Source organism: Opisthocomus hoazin, chromosome 18 (genome assembly GCF_030867145.1).
Source record: "Opisthocomus hoazin isolate bOpiHoa1 chromosome 18, bOpiHoa1.hap1, whole genome shotgun sequence".
NCBI lineage: Eukaryota > Metazoa > Chordata > Aves > Opisthocomiformes > Opisthocomidae > Opisthocomus > Opisthocomus hoazin.
In genome coordinates this window covers 7869500-7888214 of record NC_134431.1, presented here as the reverse complement: position 1 = coordinate 7888214, position 18715 = coordinate 7869500, and the positions used below count along the sequence as shown (strand labels likewise).

Below are 18715 nucleotides of genomic sequence, written 5' to 3'. Positions count from 1 at the left end.
TTTTCCACCTTCAGTTGGACGGCTGGGAAATTTTACGTTCCTGAAAGATAGCTTTTCTCCTAGGGCTTCAAGTTAGATCAGCTCTAATGAAATGAGAGCCTTCAGACAGGCAAACGGATTTTCATTTCATTCCTTGGTTATTCCCTTATTCCCATGGAAGGATGTTGTTCCCATCCTGCTAGTCCTGCACCCAGTCCAGTCTAACTCACACAATTGTTTGCGAAGGGTGGGATGATTTCAAGAGGGCAAAATGCGGCAGTTGGCTCTCCTTTAACCAATGTAATGAGAGAAAACAGGCACAGATCCTTTCCCTTTTTTCTCCCATCGCTCCCCTTGGTGTCACCTGTCTGCATGTCTGATTTGGGCGCATAAAGCAGCTATTAGTAAACTCTATTTGCTGTTATCAGAGGAAGGGACAGAACTCCTGGGATCTGTCTACATTGATGGTTTGCGTTTTTTTCTTCCTTCTTTTTTTTTTTGTTTGTTTGAGCAATTCATCTGGATTTTTGAAAGAAGTATTGCTCAGCGGTTTCTATAAATTACACAGTTTATGGCCAGAAAGCTGTTCTGTACCTGTGCAGCAGAAGGCTATAGGAAAGAGGAGCCCGGTACTGATCAGCAGCTTTGCCTACCTGGTGAAGTATGGATGGAAACCCTTTGCTGGGAGTGGGGGGTTGGCCCAGATGTCCTCCGGTTGTTCTAGGCTTCTGTGGCACCCACAAAGGCCCCAGAGCAGGACACCGGGGAGCTACACCGGGGAGCTGGGCCAGCAGTGCGGCTCAGCAGTGGCCTGCATTCTGCAAGGCGGGCTGCGCCGAGCTCCTTGGAAAAGCAGCTGGTGTCATACTTTCAAGGTGAGCCAGCACCTGGTTGCGGGGACAGGACCAAGGTTGCTACCATGTGGGTTGAGAATGTGGGAGCAAGACCCACACCCACGTGGCCAACCTTAGGGTTGGCGCATCGCCGTCCAAACCCGGAGCTGCTGCTCCGCTCTGCGGGTCTGTCCTAAGCAGGCAGCGAGCTGGGGCGGGGAGGTGGTAGCAAGCCACTTTGCGCTTGTGTGAACACATGAAATATTTTGAAAACTCATCTAATACAGCTGTTGGAGAGGTACTAGTAACTTCACACCTGGCTGCACGCGCAGAAAGCGGGGATTTCCTCGGGCTGTAATTTCTAGGGGTGTATTTTTGAAGCCTATGGCCAAGACCTGAAGAGAAGTTCGGTATGGCTTGGCAGTAATTGGGCAGTATTTGCATAATGATAGTAATTTCCTTGTTCTTATTTCCTAAATTTGGTTTACAAGACCATGCTGCAATGTGACTTAAATCTGTAATGATTTGTCTTTGCTGGCAGTTGGAAATGTAGTATTAGCTGTAACTCTTCACAGAAATAAGTGCTCAGTGCTGGAGCTAAATTGAATAATGTGTTGGTGTTTGTATCTTAATCTTCCAAATAGCGCTCTTAAGTTCGCTACATTGATGTTTGAAAGGCTTAAAAATAATAAACTGCATTGTGTAGAGCTTTGAATGCAGACTGGAGGCTCAGTAATTGCTGGCAGTTCATGGGCAGGCTTGCTGACACATGGTAAGGAAGCAGTTCTCCCAGTGTCCCTGAATTTTTTAAATTAAACTCTTTGTATCAAGGCCTTGTGATCCACAAATTAAGGAGTGCATCAATATTTTGAATAAAGGCTTGCAGGAGACATCAGTGCAAAACCCCAAACCCTTTCCTTGGGCCATCGTGCTGTTGTAGAACACCTCTTGTCTTCCTCACCCACCTGCCAAAAGCTCTCTCCATCCCCGAGCTGTTGAGCAGGGAGAGTGCAGTGGGCTGATGAGCTCCGCCGGCTGGCCGTCGGCACCGAGCTGAGGCCCTGAGCCCGTGTCCCCTGGGGGAAGGTAACAACCCAACTCCCAAGCTGCTGCTCTTCGCAGGAAGGGGAAGAAAGCCAAATATTTGGTGGTTTATTATTTTTTTAATGGTGTTCAAAAATTGAGGTCCTGGGGAACTGAGTGTCGAAGGGAGAGCTCTGAAAGCAGGGATCCGGCTTCACTGATTTTTCTTGGCAGATGTCTGTAGTTCCCCTGCATCCTTGAGAATTAATCTTTAAATGAGGAGTTGCAGAGGACAGCTAAGGAAAAGGTTGGTTAGGCCAGCAGGCATGAATGAAACAAACAAATGAAGAAGCAGGAGAGGGAGATGAGGAGAACATGATTTGTTTATCACAACTGTACTTGAAACTAACTTTGAGTGTCTGTCTTCTGAGAGTAAGGAAATTCCTTTAACTTCCAGCAGTGAATAACTGGGATGCTTTCAGCTCACAGCTGACCTACAGAGGATGGTGAGTTTTCAACTAAAAAACTAATTGACTCTTCAGTAAGGACAGTCCATTCCAAGTGTCACTAAACAGCTGGAGAAATAGAAGAGTCCTGACCAGCATGGTTCATATCACAAATAACCCTTGAACTTTGTTCTGTATCTGTGCGTACTGTCCAGAGTGGCTTGACAAATGGTTTTGAACAAACACAGTTTTCAAACCAGAGAGCAGATGACAAGGATTGGGTTTGGCTGGCAGGTCTGCGATTCAGACACCTGCATCTTGCCCATGGAGAGCTTGAATGAAATCCCAAATCCATTTTTCTCTTACCATCAATCCTAAAAGAAACAGTGAGTATTCCAGAGAAAGGGAGAAGGTTGTCCCCTGTGAGCTCTCGGGGGTCAGTGGATGAGGGTTTGGTTGTAGGGACGATGTACGTCTCCATGCCCACTCTTCTCAGCAACGGAGTGGTGGAGCACCTGATGTTAGCAAAGGGTTTGGCCTTTAGGATGCTGAGCTGCCCCACTCTATGCCAGCAGGAGCTATTGGGAAGTGGGGGCTTCTAGAAAGTAGGTACTAAAGTGGACTCTTTTGGAAAAGGGTGTTCCAGCTGAAGGAGCTGAAAACTTGCCAGTCTGACCATAGGCTTCTGAAGGTCTTGTGGTTCAACACTTCAGGCCAGGATATTGTCTGTTTAAGGCGATGGAAGAAAACCCTGTGCCACTCTTGCAGAGTAGGCGTGTGACCTGTGGGCATCGGGAGCAAATGGTAGTTCTAGAATTAGATGGCGTCCCTGATTTCCCTCTTCAATTTGAAGTGGATGCAGTGTTCTTCACTTACAGTCTCAACTGCTGTGTTGATTGTTGTATGGGGTTGAACATCTGCCCCTTCCAGCCACAGAAGTGGCTGCATTCCGGTGCTGGGTGGTTTCTCTCTATTCGGGGATCCTTTGAGGCCTGGAGAAGCTGGAGTACTGGGCATGACATACTGTCAGCTGTTGCAGATCCCCTTGGCTCCCCTCCTCCCGAGGTCTGCAAGGCTGGAGTTGGCCGCCTTTGTTTGCCTATGCACCACGCAGAGCACAGAGACCCTGACCCTCCCAGCTGCTTGAACAGGCAGCGGGGCCTCGCTGGAAGCCCATCCACCCAACGCCGAAGATGTTTGTGGTCCCAGCTTCTAGGAGAAGGAAGCCCTGTCGTCAGCTCCTTTGGTAGGGCCGTGTCGCTGGGAGCACGGTGCCGGGGTCCTCCCCACCCGTAGCACCCTCGCTAGAGGATGCTCATCCCTGCAGCAGCTCGGCTCTGGCGGCGGTGTCCGGCTGCGTGCAGGGGAGGGAGGAGGCAGAGCGGCAAGCAGAGCAGCCACAGCACCCAGCAAACCTCTGCAGGGGTGCCTTGCCCCGTGGTAAACACAGTTGGGATGCTAGGGCAGAACGGACAGGGTGCCAGCCCCACGCTGATCAGCCCAGTGTTTCTTTCCCCCAGCATTGTGCTGGTGATTGACTATCGTTTGCCTTTTGAATATTCATTTGGCTGGTGGGAAATGAGAGTACAGTAGCTCCTTGAAATCAGCTTGGGGAGGGGAAGCAAATAAGACTGTCTTTTTTTTTCCTTTTTTTTGCTACTAGTGCTACTTGAACCCTCTCAAACGCATACTTCACGTGGATAAATGATTGCGGAGATCTCACCTACCTAACAAGGCTGGTCTTGTAAAGCAAAAATTATAATGCCTGCATACTTGCCATCCTCATTCAAAAGCCCATTCCTCATTAATATCACTTTATACATATTATTGCAGCTCAAAATGCCATTCCTCCTCTCCCCACCCATTTCCTTGACTGGCTGTGACATACAGGAACTACACCCAGTGCTTGACTCGCCTCTCCTGACCTTTTGTAACTTGGCTCCAAACTCCTTTTTTTGGGTCTTTTGCAAAACACTGTCAGAAGGGAAAAATCCTTTGTTAAAACACAGCCAACTCCTGCCTGAACGTGGAACAGTTTGTTCTGCTGAAAGAATGAGCCAGTTCAGTGAGCAGAAAAACATTGCCATAAACCAGCGGGCTCAGTAAGCTGCAAAAGCCATCGGCTGCGCTCGGGGTCTGAAAGGGCGACTCTGAAGCAGGATCCATGGGGGAGGAGGGGAAAAAAAAAAATAAAAAATCCACGATCCCAACCTGCCAAACCCCATTTCCTTACTTTCAGCCGAAGTATTTTGCAGTTGTCTTTTTGGTTATAGCAACTGTAAGTGGAGGCATGGGAGCTGATGCTGAGCCAGAACGTAGCGCCGCGCTCGAAGCTAGCATATTGCAAAAGGGCAGGATGGATGAAGTAATCCAAAAATGCTCAGCTGGGAAGGGGCTGCAGCACTGACAGCCTCCAGTCTGCGCTGCAGATGGGCTCCAGCGCCCTGTGCTCGCTGTCTGGTACTATTTAGCAGCTCGGCTTAGTCCTTCCCACCCACATCTTGTTTTAAAGCTCTGGACACTCTTTACTTCCCGGGAATTTCTGTGGGTCTGTCCGTTACGTGGCTGCTCAGTAACTGGTGATCAGCCTGTCTTCAGCAAGCGTTTCTTCGCTGCACAAGGGACTTGGATGCTCGGTGAGAAAATTGTGTGACCCTCAAGCAGGCTTTTGGGTTTGTGGTTCTGCAACGGGATCGTTTCGGTGCTGGTATAAAAGCTGATGCTGGTTTCCTTTTAACAGTAAATGTTGTGCTAGCATCTAGGGCTGTGGTTCCTGAATTTGGGGTGATGGCCCCCAGACAGGGTCACCCGTACGGAGGTGCATGTGCACACCTGGAAGCGGGGTTGTGAGCAGCAGCGCTTCAGAACCAGGGGTTCAGGGGCGTCCCCCAGAGTGACTCCTTGGGACTGGGCAGGCTGCAGCAGCGCAGCGGGCACGGGGGGCTCTGTTGCCATCGGGTGCTGATGCCTGTGCACTCCTCACCAACTTGGCCCTGCGTTTCCTGCTGATTTAAAAGATTCGAGTACCCTTGTTAGGAATTTAATGTGGATCAAGTTCTACGTCTGGTTCTCATTTTGCTTTGGGAACCAGGAGTCTTTACTCTGAGCTCCCCGATCGTTTTTTTGGCTTGGAGCCAGTTCAGCAATTTCAGGTGGTAAAAATACAAAGAAGTGTATTTTAGGTGTAACCTACCCCTTTTCACATGCATTCCAAAGGGCTGCATCTGCCAAAGCTGGTCTTGCCCTACCTAAATGGTGATGCTTGATAATAAGCTCCAAGCGTGGGATCGCAAGACGTGTGGCAAGTCCCGCCGTGGTGTGGCAGAAAATGACGGAGCGGAGTGGGGCCGTTGGAGGTGCCTGTGATCGAGCTGCAGTCACAAACAGATCCTCGATAATGCAAGCAAAAAGAAAACCTCCTCAAGAAAGCACAAGGGGCTGAAATTGGAGCTCCTGTGCATTTATAACCGTGACCGATGTTCTCATTCTGTCCTGTGCAGGCACAAACCGCCCCGCTGGTATTCACCAGCTGAGTGCGAGGTGATGGGAGACCCAGATACCGATGAGCTGAGGGACTTCTTGAAGCTCCATTAATGCTATCTGGTGTCCTCTGCTGGTAGCGTTAACCTCGCAGCTGGCTCTGTCAAGAGATGATGATCTGTCTGCTGGAGCTTTTCCTTTGGGGGAGCGCCAGGAATGTTTTGCAACATGGACAAAATGTGAGGATTGAAGCTGTGGAGGTGGGTCCCTGGGATGCTGGGACGATGAACCCTGCTAAGGTACTGTAACTCGGAGCAAATCTGTAATGAAACTTCCATGCCAAAAGAGATTTTTTTTTTTTAAATATATTAATGGTATGATTGCATAACATTTATTTTGTGTGCCATCAAATGGATGAGGGCAGAGGAAAAGGAATGAGTGAATTAATGTTAGTGATGTTCAAACAGAAGCACGCAAAGCTCAGAGGGATGATCAGTGGTTTTGTTTTGGTGTGCGTTGGGGGGTGTTTTTTTTATTCCTGACATATTCCTGAAATATAGCGCGCAGGCTTGTCTCTAAGGAGGGCACACTGCCAACAGTCTAAAGGTTATATTATCCTAGTGACCTATTTTTATACTCTAATCGCGTTCTGTTTCAGCCACCCCTTTCTAGCCTTCCATCTCGCTCGGTTTTGTGCCCATCTGAAAAAATAGCAAAGATAATTACCGTTAGTCCCCGAGTGCTAAGGCAGCAGGCCAGCCTCTGCCCAGGTAACGACGGCAAGGGCGAGTTGCTGCTGTTACGGAAGCACGAGAGCAATGCAAAAACACGGCTCGTAAATGGGTATGACTTGAAATGGGGCGATGAGGAGCAGGGCAGAGGAGAGAAGTCTTCTCTTAAATGGGGAAGTACAGCAGTTAGTAAAGGGCGAAATTTTAATGAATAGGTCTGTTTAACTAGCCTAGATGGAAAAGGCGCTTTTCTGCTCTAGGCCTGCCAAGTAATGGAGAATGAAAACGATTGTTCGGTCAGCCGGCTTCCACTGCCTCTAGACTGTACCGCGTTCTCAAAGCCAGGCGCAAGCTGCAGAGCACCCTGGCCAGTCGACAGAAAGAGAAATTGTTCCTTAGCACAAATGTTGACTATGTGATGCTGCTGGAAGCTCAAAACTGCTGAAATTTGTGCGTGAGTTTGTACATTTGTGCAGTGCGAAATAATAAGATGCAAAGAGGCTTTTCTTGCCTGCGTGGCTGCTCTTGGGTTGCGGTTATTTTATTGCTGGTTGCTTTCCCTGCTCTTCTTGAGAGCACTGAATTGTGAGTGCCTGCAGTGTTAGTGAGGTAGCAGTCTGCTGACTGTTCATTCGTGGGAACTCGCAGTCCCGTACAGGGTTAAACCCCAGAAGAATTAAGTGTGTCATGACCTTGATCTGGGTGATGGAGCAGGCTCTGGGTGGCAGAAGAGTGACACCCTTTGCCAATGCTACCTGTGGGTGCTGGCCCTAAGCAAGGGCATGGTGTGGGGATGCACACTGCTTCCTGGGCACCGGGGTGATGGTGTGGTAGGATGCTGCTGGCGATGGTCCCATCCCATGACTTCCCTTCCAGCTGCAGGCTTTGCAAAGTTACCCAGGGAGGATGCTGGACCCCGGCTAGTCGGGATACGCAGCTGCAGACCGGGAACCGAGGAGCTCAGCCCTGCCAAATCTCGCCTTTTCTTCTCTGTTAGAGAGCCATGCTGGCGCGACTGAAAGAGAGGTCCTGCCCGCACCGGGGAATGTGGGCTTTGCTCTGGAGAGGTGGGCTGTTCACTCTGACTGTGTCTGTCCGTAGTGAGCCACAGGGATGTAGCCTGGAGAGGTCTTTGCTGGGTTGCTGGAGCATGTCCATCCATGGAGTGTGCCCCTGGGAGGGATTAGCAGTGTCTTGTGTCTTCGAAGCTCGCTGGTGATGCTGCTGCATGCCCTCTCCCTGCTCATCGTTATGCTTTTGTTGTAACCAAAGCCTGTGACTCCAAATCCGTGGAGATGAAACCCAGGTGGGAGCTAGCGTGGGGCAGTGTCTGGCCGGTGAACAAGCCTTTGCCCCTGCTCACCTCAGTCGGGGAAGCGCGGGAGTCTCCAGCCTTCCTCTCTCCTGCCAGCCCACGCGTTTTGGCAATAAATCAGTAAAACTGGTGAAACTCCTACATGACCTCTCATGAGCAGACTCCAAGTGCAGAACGAATGGTACTGCCCAGCCCAAGAGACAGAGCCCTGGGACTGCCAAGGCTGGCAGCAGGGGTGGCCATGGGGCTGTGCCCCACACACGCCTGCCCTCGCTGCTGTGGGGACCTGATTTTCGTCTGCTCCCAGCACCCAGGTAAACACACCCAGTCCCAGGCTACTGAGCTGGCACCCAGCGCTGCCTGGAGCAAACTGGGTGTCTGCTGCGCTGGGGGACCCGCTGCAAAACACAGTGGGAGTTCCCTCTGGGATGCTCGGCGGTGGGAAGGGGAAGGCGGATCAGCTCTTGGATCTGGGTGCTGCAGGGAGCACCCACTCGTTGGTGCTGGCCATAGGGATCTTCTAGTTACTGGTCTTTACTTGCTAATCACCAATGGGGACCTGGGAAGTCATCTGTGATGACTGATGATGTGCATCATGAGCTGAGGAAAGGCTGAGGGAGCTGGGCTTGTTCAGCCTGAAGAAGAGAAGGCTGAGAGGGGACCTTATAAATGCTCCTAAATATCTGAAGGGTGGGTGTCAGGAGGACGGGGCCAGACTCTTCTCAGTGGTGCCCAGGGACAGGACAAGGGGCAACAGGCACAAACTGAAGCAGAGGAAGTTCCAGCTGAACACGAGGAAGAACTTCTTCACTCTGAGGGTGACGGAGCCCTGGCCCAGGCTGCCCAGGGAGGTTGTGGAATCTCCTTCTCTGGAGATATTCAAGACCCGCCTGGACAAGGTCCTGTGCAGCCTGCTCTGGGTGACCCTGCTTCGGCAGGGTGGTTGGACTGGATGACCCACAGAGGTCCCTTCCAATCCCTGCCATGCTGTGACTCTGTGATCTTATGGGCCTGGCTGGAGGTACAGCCTAAAGGCGAGAGACAAAAACTCTCAAACGTCAACTTTTGCTTGCTTCCTCCTTTGACACTCTCCCCCCCTTTTTTTTTTCTCTAATATTGTATTATCAACCGGGCCCTGCGAGTTTCAGCTTAAAAACAAAACCGCTGTTATTTAAAGTGCCAATATTGTGCTTGGCTTCCTATGAGACAGAAGCATCAACTTTGTCTCTGACCTGGGGAGTGTGTCTGCCTGCCTAGCAGGCACCAAAAGTGTTGAGGAAACTGTTAGTTTACTTCTATTTTGGTGTTGGTTTGGGGTTTTTTTGTTTTGTAGGTTTGTTGTTGTTGTTAACTGAGCATTCACTCTTCAGCAGAGCTGCACCGAGCACCGGAGCACGTCGCCGTCCTGCGTGCCCGCGGGCAGCCCCGTCCCCACCGCGGGCGCTGGGTGCAGGGAGGGCGGCTGTCCCGTCGGCCCCGTGCCCGGGCGGTGGGGCCGGAGCTGCTGTGCCCGGTGCCGCTGCCTGGTGGGTTTTCGGGTTGTTGTTTCTAGGCAAGGTTTGCAGAAGGTCACAAAAATTAATCTTCTAACTGGGGACCTTGGCACTGCGCGGAATGAGTGTTTTGCATTAACAACCTAACTCGTTAATTCACTGAAACATTTAAAACCAAACCAGTTGTATCCAGCCAAGCTGGAAAAAGCTGAAAGTTCATACTCGGCAGCGCAGATTTCGAAACCTCCTTTTGTTAATTTCTGTAGAAGTAAATTTTCTGAAATTGCGGAGCTCGCTTTGACCGATCTCGGCATTGTTTTCCTCGGCGGAGGCCAAGCTGCTCTGCAGAGGGTTCGCAGCGTGTACCGGGACCCGCCGATGCGGACGGGAGGGCTCCTGTGCCGCGGGAGGGGACCGCTCATAGCAGCGCTGTAGGCTTTGGGCTGTCTCTAGCAGAAATGCCGCGTCCTTTTCATAGATTGGGATCCTGGATTTCAGAGTTTCCATCTGCCTCTGTTGTTATTTTCTGAACTGCTCGGGGTAGCACATCTCGTGGTGCTCCCTGTGCTGGTCTCTAAGCTGGAGGTGGCTCGCTGGCGGCTGGCCTTCGTGGGCCTCCTGCGCGGAGGAGAGACGGGCAGAGTCGGGCGGTGCGGCTGCCCCTGCCCTCGCCATGGACTCGGGGTGTGGGGCTTGCCTCTGCTGAGCCACAACCCTTGAGAAACCGATGCGTGGCCACCAACCTGGCTGTCCCTGTAGCCGCAACGTGGTGACAACAGCGTAAAACTGCATCTACCAGTGGAGCAGATCTTGCCCGCGGTGAAGTTTTGAACTGTTTTAGGTGAGGAGGTGTGCAGACAAGCAGTCACGGCCGTATGTCAAGGATGGGGAACCACAGCCCAACCCAAGCTGTTGACCTGGTTCGTGCCTGCCTTGTGCAAAGGCTGGGCTGCTCATCCCTGTCCCAGGAGCGGGGTGTGCACAGCTGTCTCGCTGTCCTGTGAGCAAACACACGTCAGCCCCCGGCTCAGCTCCTGGTGCCGTGGATGCTGGAGAAACGTCGCCCCAGCCACGCGCTGGGCTGGGAGCCGAGCTGGCCGGAGGCGCCTTGGGGCTGCCTTGCCTTCCAGCGTTAGCTTCTCTCAGAGCAGCAGAGGGACCGAATCAGTTTTGCTCTGCTTTAATGATGGAGAAATCAGTGAATTGTCTGTTCTGCTGTATATTAGTGATGTATTAAGGTATTACTGCGTTCCAGAAAGGGAGCAGTGAATAAAACGTGCTCCAAATATTCGCTCAAATTTCCAACAGCAGTGGCAGGTTTAGATGCACAGGTCATTTGACCTGCTTACTCTGCTACCTCACTATTAAATTAGCAGGTATAAATTAGCAGGTATAAATTAGATAGGAACCATCAATTGAAGTATAATCCCTTTGTCTTCCTGGCTGCTGTTCCGTTCAGCCAATGTCTCTTTGCTACAGTTCGCCATGAAATGATTCATAGGAAATCGAGTTCTTCACACGCGGCGCTACAGATTGGTCTGAGACATTTGCAGTGGTGGCATACTGAGCTCCATGGTGAGGCTAGTTTTGGATTGATTAATTTTTCTGCTGTTAATTTACCCTACCCATTAAAATGGCCTCGCTTACTTTAATGATGGAGAAATCGGTGAATTATCTGTTCTGCTGTATATTAGTGATGTATTAAGGTATTGCTGCGTTCCAGAAGGTGAGCAGTGAATAAAACATGCTCCGAATAGGTGGTTATGCAACTGTTCCGTGGAAATGAAACGGACAAACAGTACACTTGATTAATTATTTTTTTTTCCCAGTAAATTGGCACTGTGATTCACTTCCAGCTAAATTTGCAGTCTGTGTTCTCAGGTGGCATTAATATTGGAGCCCCGGCAGGAGAGCTGTGGCGGCTGGGGCCACTTTGATTGCGTTTTTAACAAAAGTTGCTGGAGAGAGCACAGAGCTTGATGCAAATGTGCTGGTAAATGAAATGCAGAGCTTTTAGGTTCTCTGTAGGTGGGTCAGGCCGTTCGCATTTACCCGGAATAACCGTGATGGCATGCTTGGGAGAGGCACTCCGTGAACATGGCACAACGGGGGTCTTTGTGTATCTCCATTGCTCTGTATCAAATTTACTCTGTTGACAGATAAAAATCACCTTTTTAATCTCTGGCGACTACATAAAGGCTAGGTAAGATCCGGCTGGGACTCGAGCTGTCTCAGCAGGGGAGGCTCTGGAACTGGATCTCTATCAGGAATTTGCTGGAAACGAAAAGGCTTGCAGAGGGCCCAGCACTTTCTCCCTGACCTGTGGTAGAGCTGCAGAATAAAATTAAAGAATTCACTTTTGCCGTTGCTTCCCTGACACGAGCCCTCTTTCAGCCTTTAAAGCTGTATTTTCTAGCCTTCAGGCTGGTTTTGCTGTTTTTTTCCTAATTGACTCAACTTGGAAAGGTCATCGCACCCTGCTAGACTGTGTAATATTTAACTTAGCATCAGAACTGAGAATCTTGGGATTGGTGTCAAATGGATGCTGTTCCCCACAGAATAGCAAAGCCCATTCATAGTCATCCAAGTATTCGACTTGCTAATGCTAATGGAGAACTTTCTGGCCCTCTGCAGAGGGAAGGACTAACCACGAGAAGGTGGGCTGAGAGTGGCACAAAGCAGGTATTGAGAGCATGCCATTCGCACTGTCTAAATCCAGAGCACGGCTGTAATACCTTTTTTATTTATAGATTTTTTTAAAGTTATAATTTCTAGCTTTTCATGAAGCTTTAGCATAGCAAACAGTCTTTTCTGATGCCAAGTTCAGTGATGACTAACACTATTTACAGGACTGTTTTGTAATCTCCGATCAGCCCACATTAACGGGAAGTTACGTTTTCCCATCAGTCTTTTAAAGGGTGCCTGAGAGCTGCTGAGGCCAGAGTTGGCCATCCAGGCTCTCCTGGTTGGAAAAAATGATGTCAGCTTTCAGAAAGTTTTTTAAAAAAATTTCTAATGAAGTTAGGGAGGTCAAATTGTACTTCCTCCATTTGGTTTTTTTGCATTAGGACCTTTCATTCCTCTGTTCGAAAAGCTACCGACAAAAATAAGCAGGGGAGGTATTGCATAAGCCCTGCGAAGTCGTTTGCCCGATCTGCATTTCTCGGTGCGTGAGATCAGCTCAGAATATCTGATATGAGAAAGCTACTGGTGCACAACTGCTGTAACTGATAGGAGTTACCTCTGTGAGTCATCTGGTAGGATGGTAAGTTGGTCGGGGTTTTTTTTAGTTCAAGTTTTTATGAGTGTTTTTATAAAGCTTCATCCCTGTTACTGTAAATCCCAGGAAAATCTGGCATGGAGTCTTTGTAATATGAATCAGTGCATCCAGATGCTTCCAAGTGACCTTGCAATCTGGAAAAATACCATTTTATTCCTGTGTTTAAAGGAAGAAAAAAAAAAAAGCAGAGCTGTGGTAGAAAGGTTGCTGGAGGAGTGAAGGCCGAGATGTTGCTCCCTCGGATGTGCAGCCTTCCCCATCATCAGGACCATCAGCGGGCAGCGGCTCCTGGTGCCAGCTGCAGCAGACGGCCTCACTGCCCGCGGGTCGTGGTCGCAGGCACGGAGCATCCGCTGTGCAGATGGCGAAGCTGCATCAGGCCAGGAAGGAGGTTGGGGCTAGTGCCTGCACAGCCTGGAGCAGATCGGGAACTGCTTTCCCTTTGGAAAAAGAAAAAAATTCCTTTTTTTTTTTTTTTTTTTTTTTTAAATGTGACTGATATCTGGTCACCCCAAGCCCAGCAAAATGGGCTTGTGTTGCTGAGAAATTACATTTTCTTAGGAAATACCCCCAGTGCACGGAGTTGTGTGAATGCCAAAAGCTGCAAAGGTGGTGGGAGGGGACAGCTGGGAGCCGGGAGCAGAACACGCATGTGGTGCTGCCCTGGAGTTTTGGAGCCTTACCTTCTCTTGCAGCTCCACCCGAAGACTCAGCAGATGCTGTTAAATCGGTAACGAGCCATGCACGAGGTGGGGAGGGAATCTCACAAATGCTTTGCAGGCTTGCTGAGCGAGGAGGGCTCAAATACATGGCCCCAGCTGCAGGCTTCGTGCTCCCTGCAGCATTGCTCGGGGCGTCTCTGCAGGCAACGGCCCTTGCACAGGCACCGTGCTTTCAGCTGGCCAGAAACTTCCCGACAGGATGGCTGGAAAACGCCGATTCTGAAGAAATCGAAATGTTCTGTGGGGAACACGTTGGTTTTTCGTCAGGTTTTTCTGATGGAAAGCAGGCGGCTTTCCCAGGGCGACCCTGCCTGGTATCGCCGGCGGCGTGCCGCTGAGCCGGGAGCCCGGGCGCGAAGGGAGCCCGGCCACCGCTCTCCCTGCCGAAACTCGGGGGACGGGTCTGGGCAGGGCAGGGCGGGGGGAGATTTTGGTGGTTTTCCTCCACAAATGAGAATTTGATGCCGGCTGTGAAAGAGGCGTGTTTGTGTGTTTGTTTTTAAACGGGTAATTCGCAGGTTGTATGTGTGAAAATACAGTGAATCCAAGGTCAAGTTAAATTTTTCCAGCGAAAGTTGCTGAAAATGATTTATTGAGTGAACCAGTTAAATACCGGGACAGTTGTGCTTTGTCTAATGCCAAGGGAACTAACCCCTCCTCCCTCTCCTTGTCCCCAGGTTCAGTGGCAAGCATGAACATTTGTCAGCATTTGACAACAACTCCTTGGGACACCATGAATTTGCTGGAATCTAGACCACAGAGCACTTGCAATAGCGCTTTTAAAATTTGAATTTAATTTAAATGAAAGAAAAATAATCATCTGGATCAATTGTAGTGATGGCTAGCAAAAGAAAATCCACAACTCCCTGCATGATACCAGTAAAAACACTGGTGCTTCAGGAGACTGAACTGGATGCTGTAGAAGATGGCCGTGAAGGAACGCAACCAGATGCTCCTGCGGAAGGGCCAGCAGCTGGTGATGCTGGTGCCAGTAACAGTAATAACGGAGCTTTGTCTAACGGGCACCGCGGCATTGCTGAAAGTGACACTTATATCTGCAAGTCTTGTGACTTTGGATCTCAAGACATTCATCACTTCTTCAAGCACTTGGATTCTGAGCACTTAGACTTTAGCAAAGACCCCGCGTTTGCGTGTGTTGCGTGCAGCTTTCTGGCAAATAGCCATGAAGGGCTCTCGCACCACAACGCAGAGTCGCACGCCGGCGAAACGAGCTTCGTCTGGAAGGTGGCTAAGCAGGACAATCGCACAACTGTGGAGCAGAGTCTCTGTGAGGCCGCCAGCAGCCACGACCTTCCGGGAGAGGTCCCTGAAGAAGGGGTGGACGGCCAGTCTGAAATTATCATTACCAAAACCCCCATCATGAAGATAATGAAAGGTAAACCCGAGGCCAAAAAAATCCACACGCTGAAGGAGAACGTGTCAAGTCAGTTGGGCAGTGAGTCAGAGGTGAAGGACGGAGAGCATTCATTCCCAAACGGGTCCGTGCCGGTCAGCCAGCCCACTGCAGGCTCCACAAAATCATCTCATGTGGTGAACGGCTCCATCATAGGAAATGTGCCTGTTCTGCAGGCGGGTGTTGCACAGCTTGTGTCACTGCAGCCGCAACCCCCGTTGCATCAGCAGCTACCTACGTCCAAGTCCCTTCCCAAGGTGATGATTCCTCTGAGCAGCATTCCAACGTACAACGCTGCCATGGACTCCAACAGCTTCCTCAAAAACTCTTTCCACAAGTTCCCCTACCCCACAAAAGCCGAGCTCTGCTACTTGACCGTGGTGACGAAGTACCCAGAAGAGCAGCTGAAGATCTGGTTCACTGCCCAGAGGTTGAAGCAGGGCATCAGCTGGTCACCGGAGGAGATCGAAGATGCCAGGAAGAAGATGTTCAACACCGTTATTCAGTCCGTGCCGCCACCCACCATTACAGTTCTGAACACGCCGGTGGTCGCAAATCCCGGGAGCGTCCCCCATCTTATTCAGGCGACGTTACCGGGCCACGTGGTGGGGCAGCCGGAGGGGACGGGGGGGCTGCTGGTCACGCAGCCCATCATGGCAAACGGCTTGAAGGGCACCAGCTCCTCGTTCACCTTGGCGGTGACTTCTGTCCCCAAGCCGCAGCCGGCAGCGCAGCACAGCACGGTGAGCTCCAGCAATGCGTCGGGGGTGAAGGTGGTCAACAGCGGCCAGCCGCTGCTCACCGCCTGCCCGGCCATCTCCTCGCAGACCTTCCTGGATCCCAACGTCTACAAAAACAAGAAGTCCCACGAGCAGCTCTTGGCGTTGAAAGGCAGCTTCTGCAGAAACCAGTTCCCTGGCCAGGCCGAAGTCGAGCGGCTGACGAAAATCACGGGCCTGACCACCAAGGAGATTCGAAAGTGGTTCAGCGACAGGAGGTACCACTACAGGAACGTGCGGGGCGGCCGGGCCGTCTTCCCTGGAGACAGCGCTCTCGATTCCCTGCCCGAAGTAGCCTTCGACGTCTCGCCCCGAGGAGCCGAGCTGAACCCCGCGCCGGCGGCGGCCACGCCGGCCCCTCCCCACCCGCTGCGGCGGCAGTCGTGGCACCAGGCGCCCGACTTCACGCCGACCAGGTACAAGGAGCGGGCGCCGGAGCAGCTGAAGGCACTGGAGAGCAGTTTTGCCCAAAATCCCCTTCCCGCGGAAGAAGAGGTGAACCGGCTGAGGGGGGAAACGAAGATGACGCGGAGGGAGATCGATAGCTGGTTCTCGGAGAGGAGGAAGAAGAAGGTGGCGGAGGAAAATAAGAAAGTGGAGGAGGCGGCTCGGCAGGAGGAGGAGGAGGCGGAAAATGGTGGCGGGGAAGGGGAAGACTCCTCGGATGAGCTGAGGGCCGCGAGCGAAAACGGCTCGGTGGATGCCTCCGGCAACAACCCGAACCCGGAGCGGAAGGTGAGTCCCATCAAGATCAACCTGAAGAACCTGCGAGTGACCGAGTCCAACGGCAAAAACGAGTTACCGGGGGCTGGCACAAAGGAGAAAGGGGACGGCAGCTCCAGCCGGCCGCCCACCCCTCCGAAAACCAAACTGAACTTTAAAAAAACAGCCCAGCAGCGGCATCTCCTGAAGCAAATGTTCGTGCAGACCCAGCGGCCCACGAACCAGGAGTACGACGCCATCGTTTCCCAGACGGGGCTGCCGCGGGCCGAGGTCATTCGCTGGTTCGGGGACAGCCGGTACGGCTACAAGAACGGGCAGCTGAAGTGGTATGAGAACTACCGGCGGGGGGTCTTCCCGCCGGGGCTGGTGGAGGTCAGCCCCGCCGGCCGGGAGGTGCTGGAGGACTACTACCAGAAGCAGAGGGGGCTGCGGGAGGAGGACGTGGCCGGCCTCTGCGAGCGCTCCCACCTCAGCGCCCAGCAGCTCAAGGTCTGGTTTGCGGTCAAGGCGGAGGAGGAGAGCAGGGCCGCCGGCCCCGAGGAGGGCTGCGCCGGCGAGGCGGCGGGGAGCCGGAAAGGGCCGGGCGAGGCCGGCGCGGAGGCGTCGGAGAGCGGCGAGGCGTGGGAGCCGGGCGGCCAGGAAGGCAGCGCCGGGACCGGGACCCCCGGCCCGCCGCCCGCCGCGCGGCTCGGTAAGACCCCCGCCTCGGGCAGCGCTGGGCGAGCTCGGGGCGCTGGGCGCTTCCCGTTTGGGGAACCGGGGCTGTAGGGAAGGGTTTGGTGTCCGGTCTTGCTGTTTGGGATCTCGCTGAGGAAGCGGTTGAGGAGCTCCCTCTGCGAAAGAGTGGGGCAGGGAAGGAGGATGAGGAGGGTCCGGCGAGGTGCTGCGAGTGCTGCTGCCTGCCCGGCCCTGCCTGCCTGGGTCACTGGGTGCCAGCTCCACTCTGAAGCCAAATCCTGGCTTTATTCTAAGCCTGGGTGAAACCAGCTGGAGTGTCTGGGCCCTTTACCTGCCCCGGGGGAAGGTGGCCCTTGGGTTTATTTATGAATTGGATGGGAAGAAGATTGGGAAGGAAGGGGGCTGGCTGCTGTGCCCCATGCCACCAGCCCTTTCCGTGCCACCAGCCCTTTCCATGCCACCAGCCCTTTCCATGCCACCAGCAGACGTAACTCCTGCAGAGCCTCTTCGCTTCCCTCTCCTGCCGCCCGCTCTCCAGACGTGAGCACCCTTGTCTGGCGCAGGGCACGGCTCGGGTGGTGAAAACGGAGGCTGCAAGGACGTGGAGGGCTGGTGTTCACCCCTCCTCCAGCACTCACGTCTGAAAGGCGGGTGCGTGTGTGCACGCGTGCGTGAGGGAGAGGAGAGCAGAGGAGGTCTCCAAGCCCCCTGTGGGCTCTGCAGAAGTGCAGCTGGGGGCCGTTTCTCCCTGGCAGGGGTCCCACCAGATGGGGATGGCCGAGCGCTTGCCCTGTCCCGCTGCGGGCTGTGCAGCCCCTGGCCGGCGTGCTGGGCAGCTGGGGTCTTCTCCAGCCCCGCTGCCTTGCTCGGGAGCCTCCCACACACCTCTGCTAGGGCTGCAGGCCTTAAAAACCAAACCAAACAAACAAAAAAAAACCCCACCAGTAAAACTCCCTGCTTCCCACCCCTGTGTAGTGCAGAGGAGATGAGGCATGGGTTTGAACAGAGCCCTGCCCTTCTCGCAGCCGAGGGGGCTGGATCTGCACTGCCCCACGCGCTTGGCTGGGGAGCAGCCGCAGGAGCGGGCTGGAGAGGCGTTGGAGGCTTTGGGGAAGGGTGGTGGGCCATCTTTTGTGCCCGTGCCAGGGCGATGGCTGTGCCCCTGCCAGCACCCTCTGAGCGTGGCTTTATGCCACCTGGAGCGAGGCGGTCCTGTCATCCCTCGTGGCACAGAGGCAGGAGGTGCTCAGTGAGGATGCACGACTTCGGACCGCGTCCCGCCTTAGCCCTGCCGCTGGCCAAAGCCCAGCCCTGCTCCCGTGAGGATTTTGGGTTTCCTGGCTCCTCTCAATGGGGCTGGCCTTTCTCTCCCACTGACTCCATGAAGGCTCCCAATTTTGCCCATCCCCAGGCACTCCTGCACCCCTTCCTCCCCACCCAGCACCCCACCTGGGTTGCAGGCCCCTGCGGCGAGCTGGGGCATCTCTGACACCTCTGTTCTTTTTCAGAAACAGACTGAACTGAAACCACCAGCCCCGGAGGATCCGCTCTTATCCTTCAGAAGAAATTTTTGGCTTGAAGAAACCCATGGGCCGGCCTGATCCAGACCTCAGGAGCAGGACGTGGTGATCAAGCACTGCCATAAATGAGACCTTTGAGCACAGCACACGAGAGAACGCGCGTGCAGAAACTGGGCACTTAGTGCAGAGCTCTCGGTGGCCCAGCCGAGGAGATGGCTGAGAGCTGGCGGAGGCGAGGGCTCAGCTCGCACCCAGGAAATAGGATGCTCTTGTTTGCTTTCCAGTGGACAGACTTTCAG

General features: G+C 52.9%; 1 protein-coding gene across 8 annotated transcripts in view; it reads left to right on the top strand.

Moving 5' to 3' along the window:
- ZHX3 (zinc fingers and homeoboxes 3) overlaps positions 1-18497 on the top strand; it is a 44394-nt gene extending 25897 nt beyond the window's left edge. For 5 of the 8 annotated variants that reach the window (XM_075438489.1, XM_075438492.1, XM_075438491.1 and 2 more), the window contains 2 exons: positions 13980-16909; positions 18405-18497. In XM_075438489.1, the coding sequence (XP_075294604.1) occupies positions 14140-16909; positions 18405-18415 (2781 nt within the window). In that variant the 5' untranslated portion in view covers positions 13980-14139 and the 3' untranslated portion in view covers positions 18416-18497. Of the gene's footprint in view, positions 1-4844; positions 4918-5781; positions 6061-8003; positions 8122-13979; positions 16910-18404 lie in introns of those variants that run through there. The other 3 variants (XM_075438495.1, XM_075438493.1, XM_009942732.2) reach the window with 3 other exon arrangements.
- Positions 18498-18715: the final 218 nt, after the last annotated feature.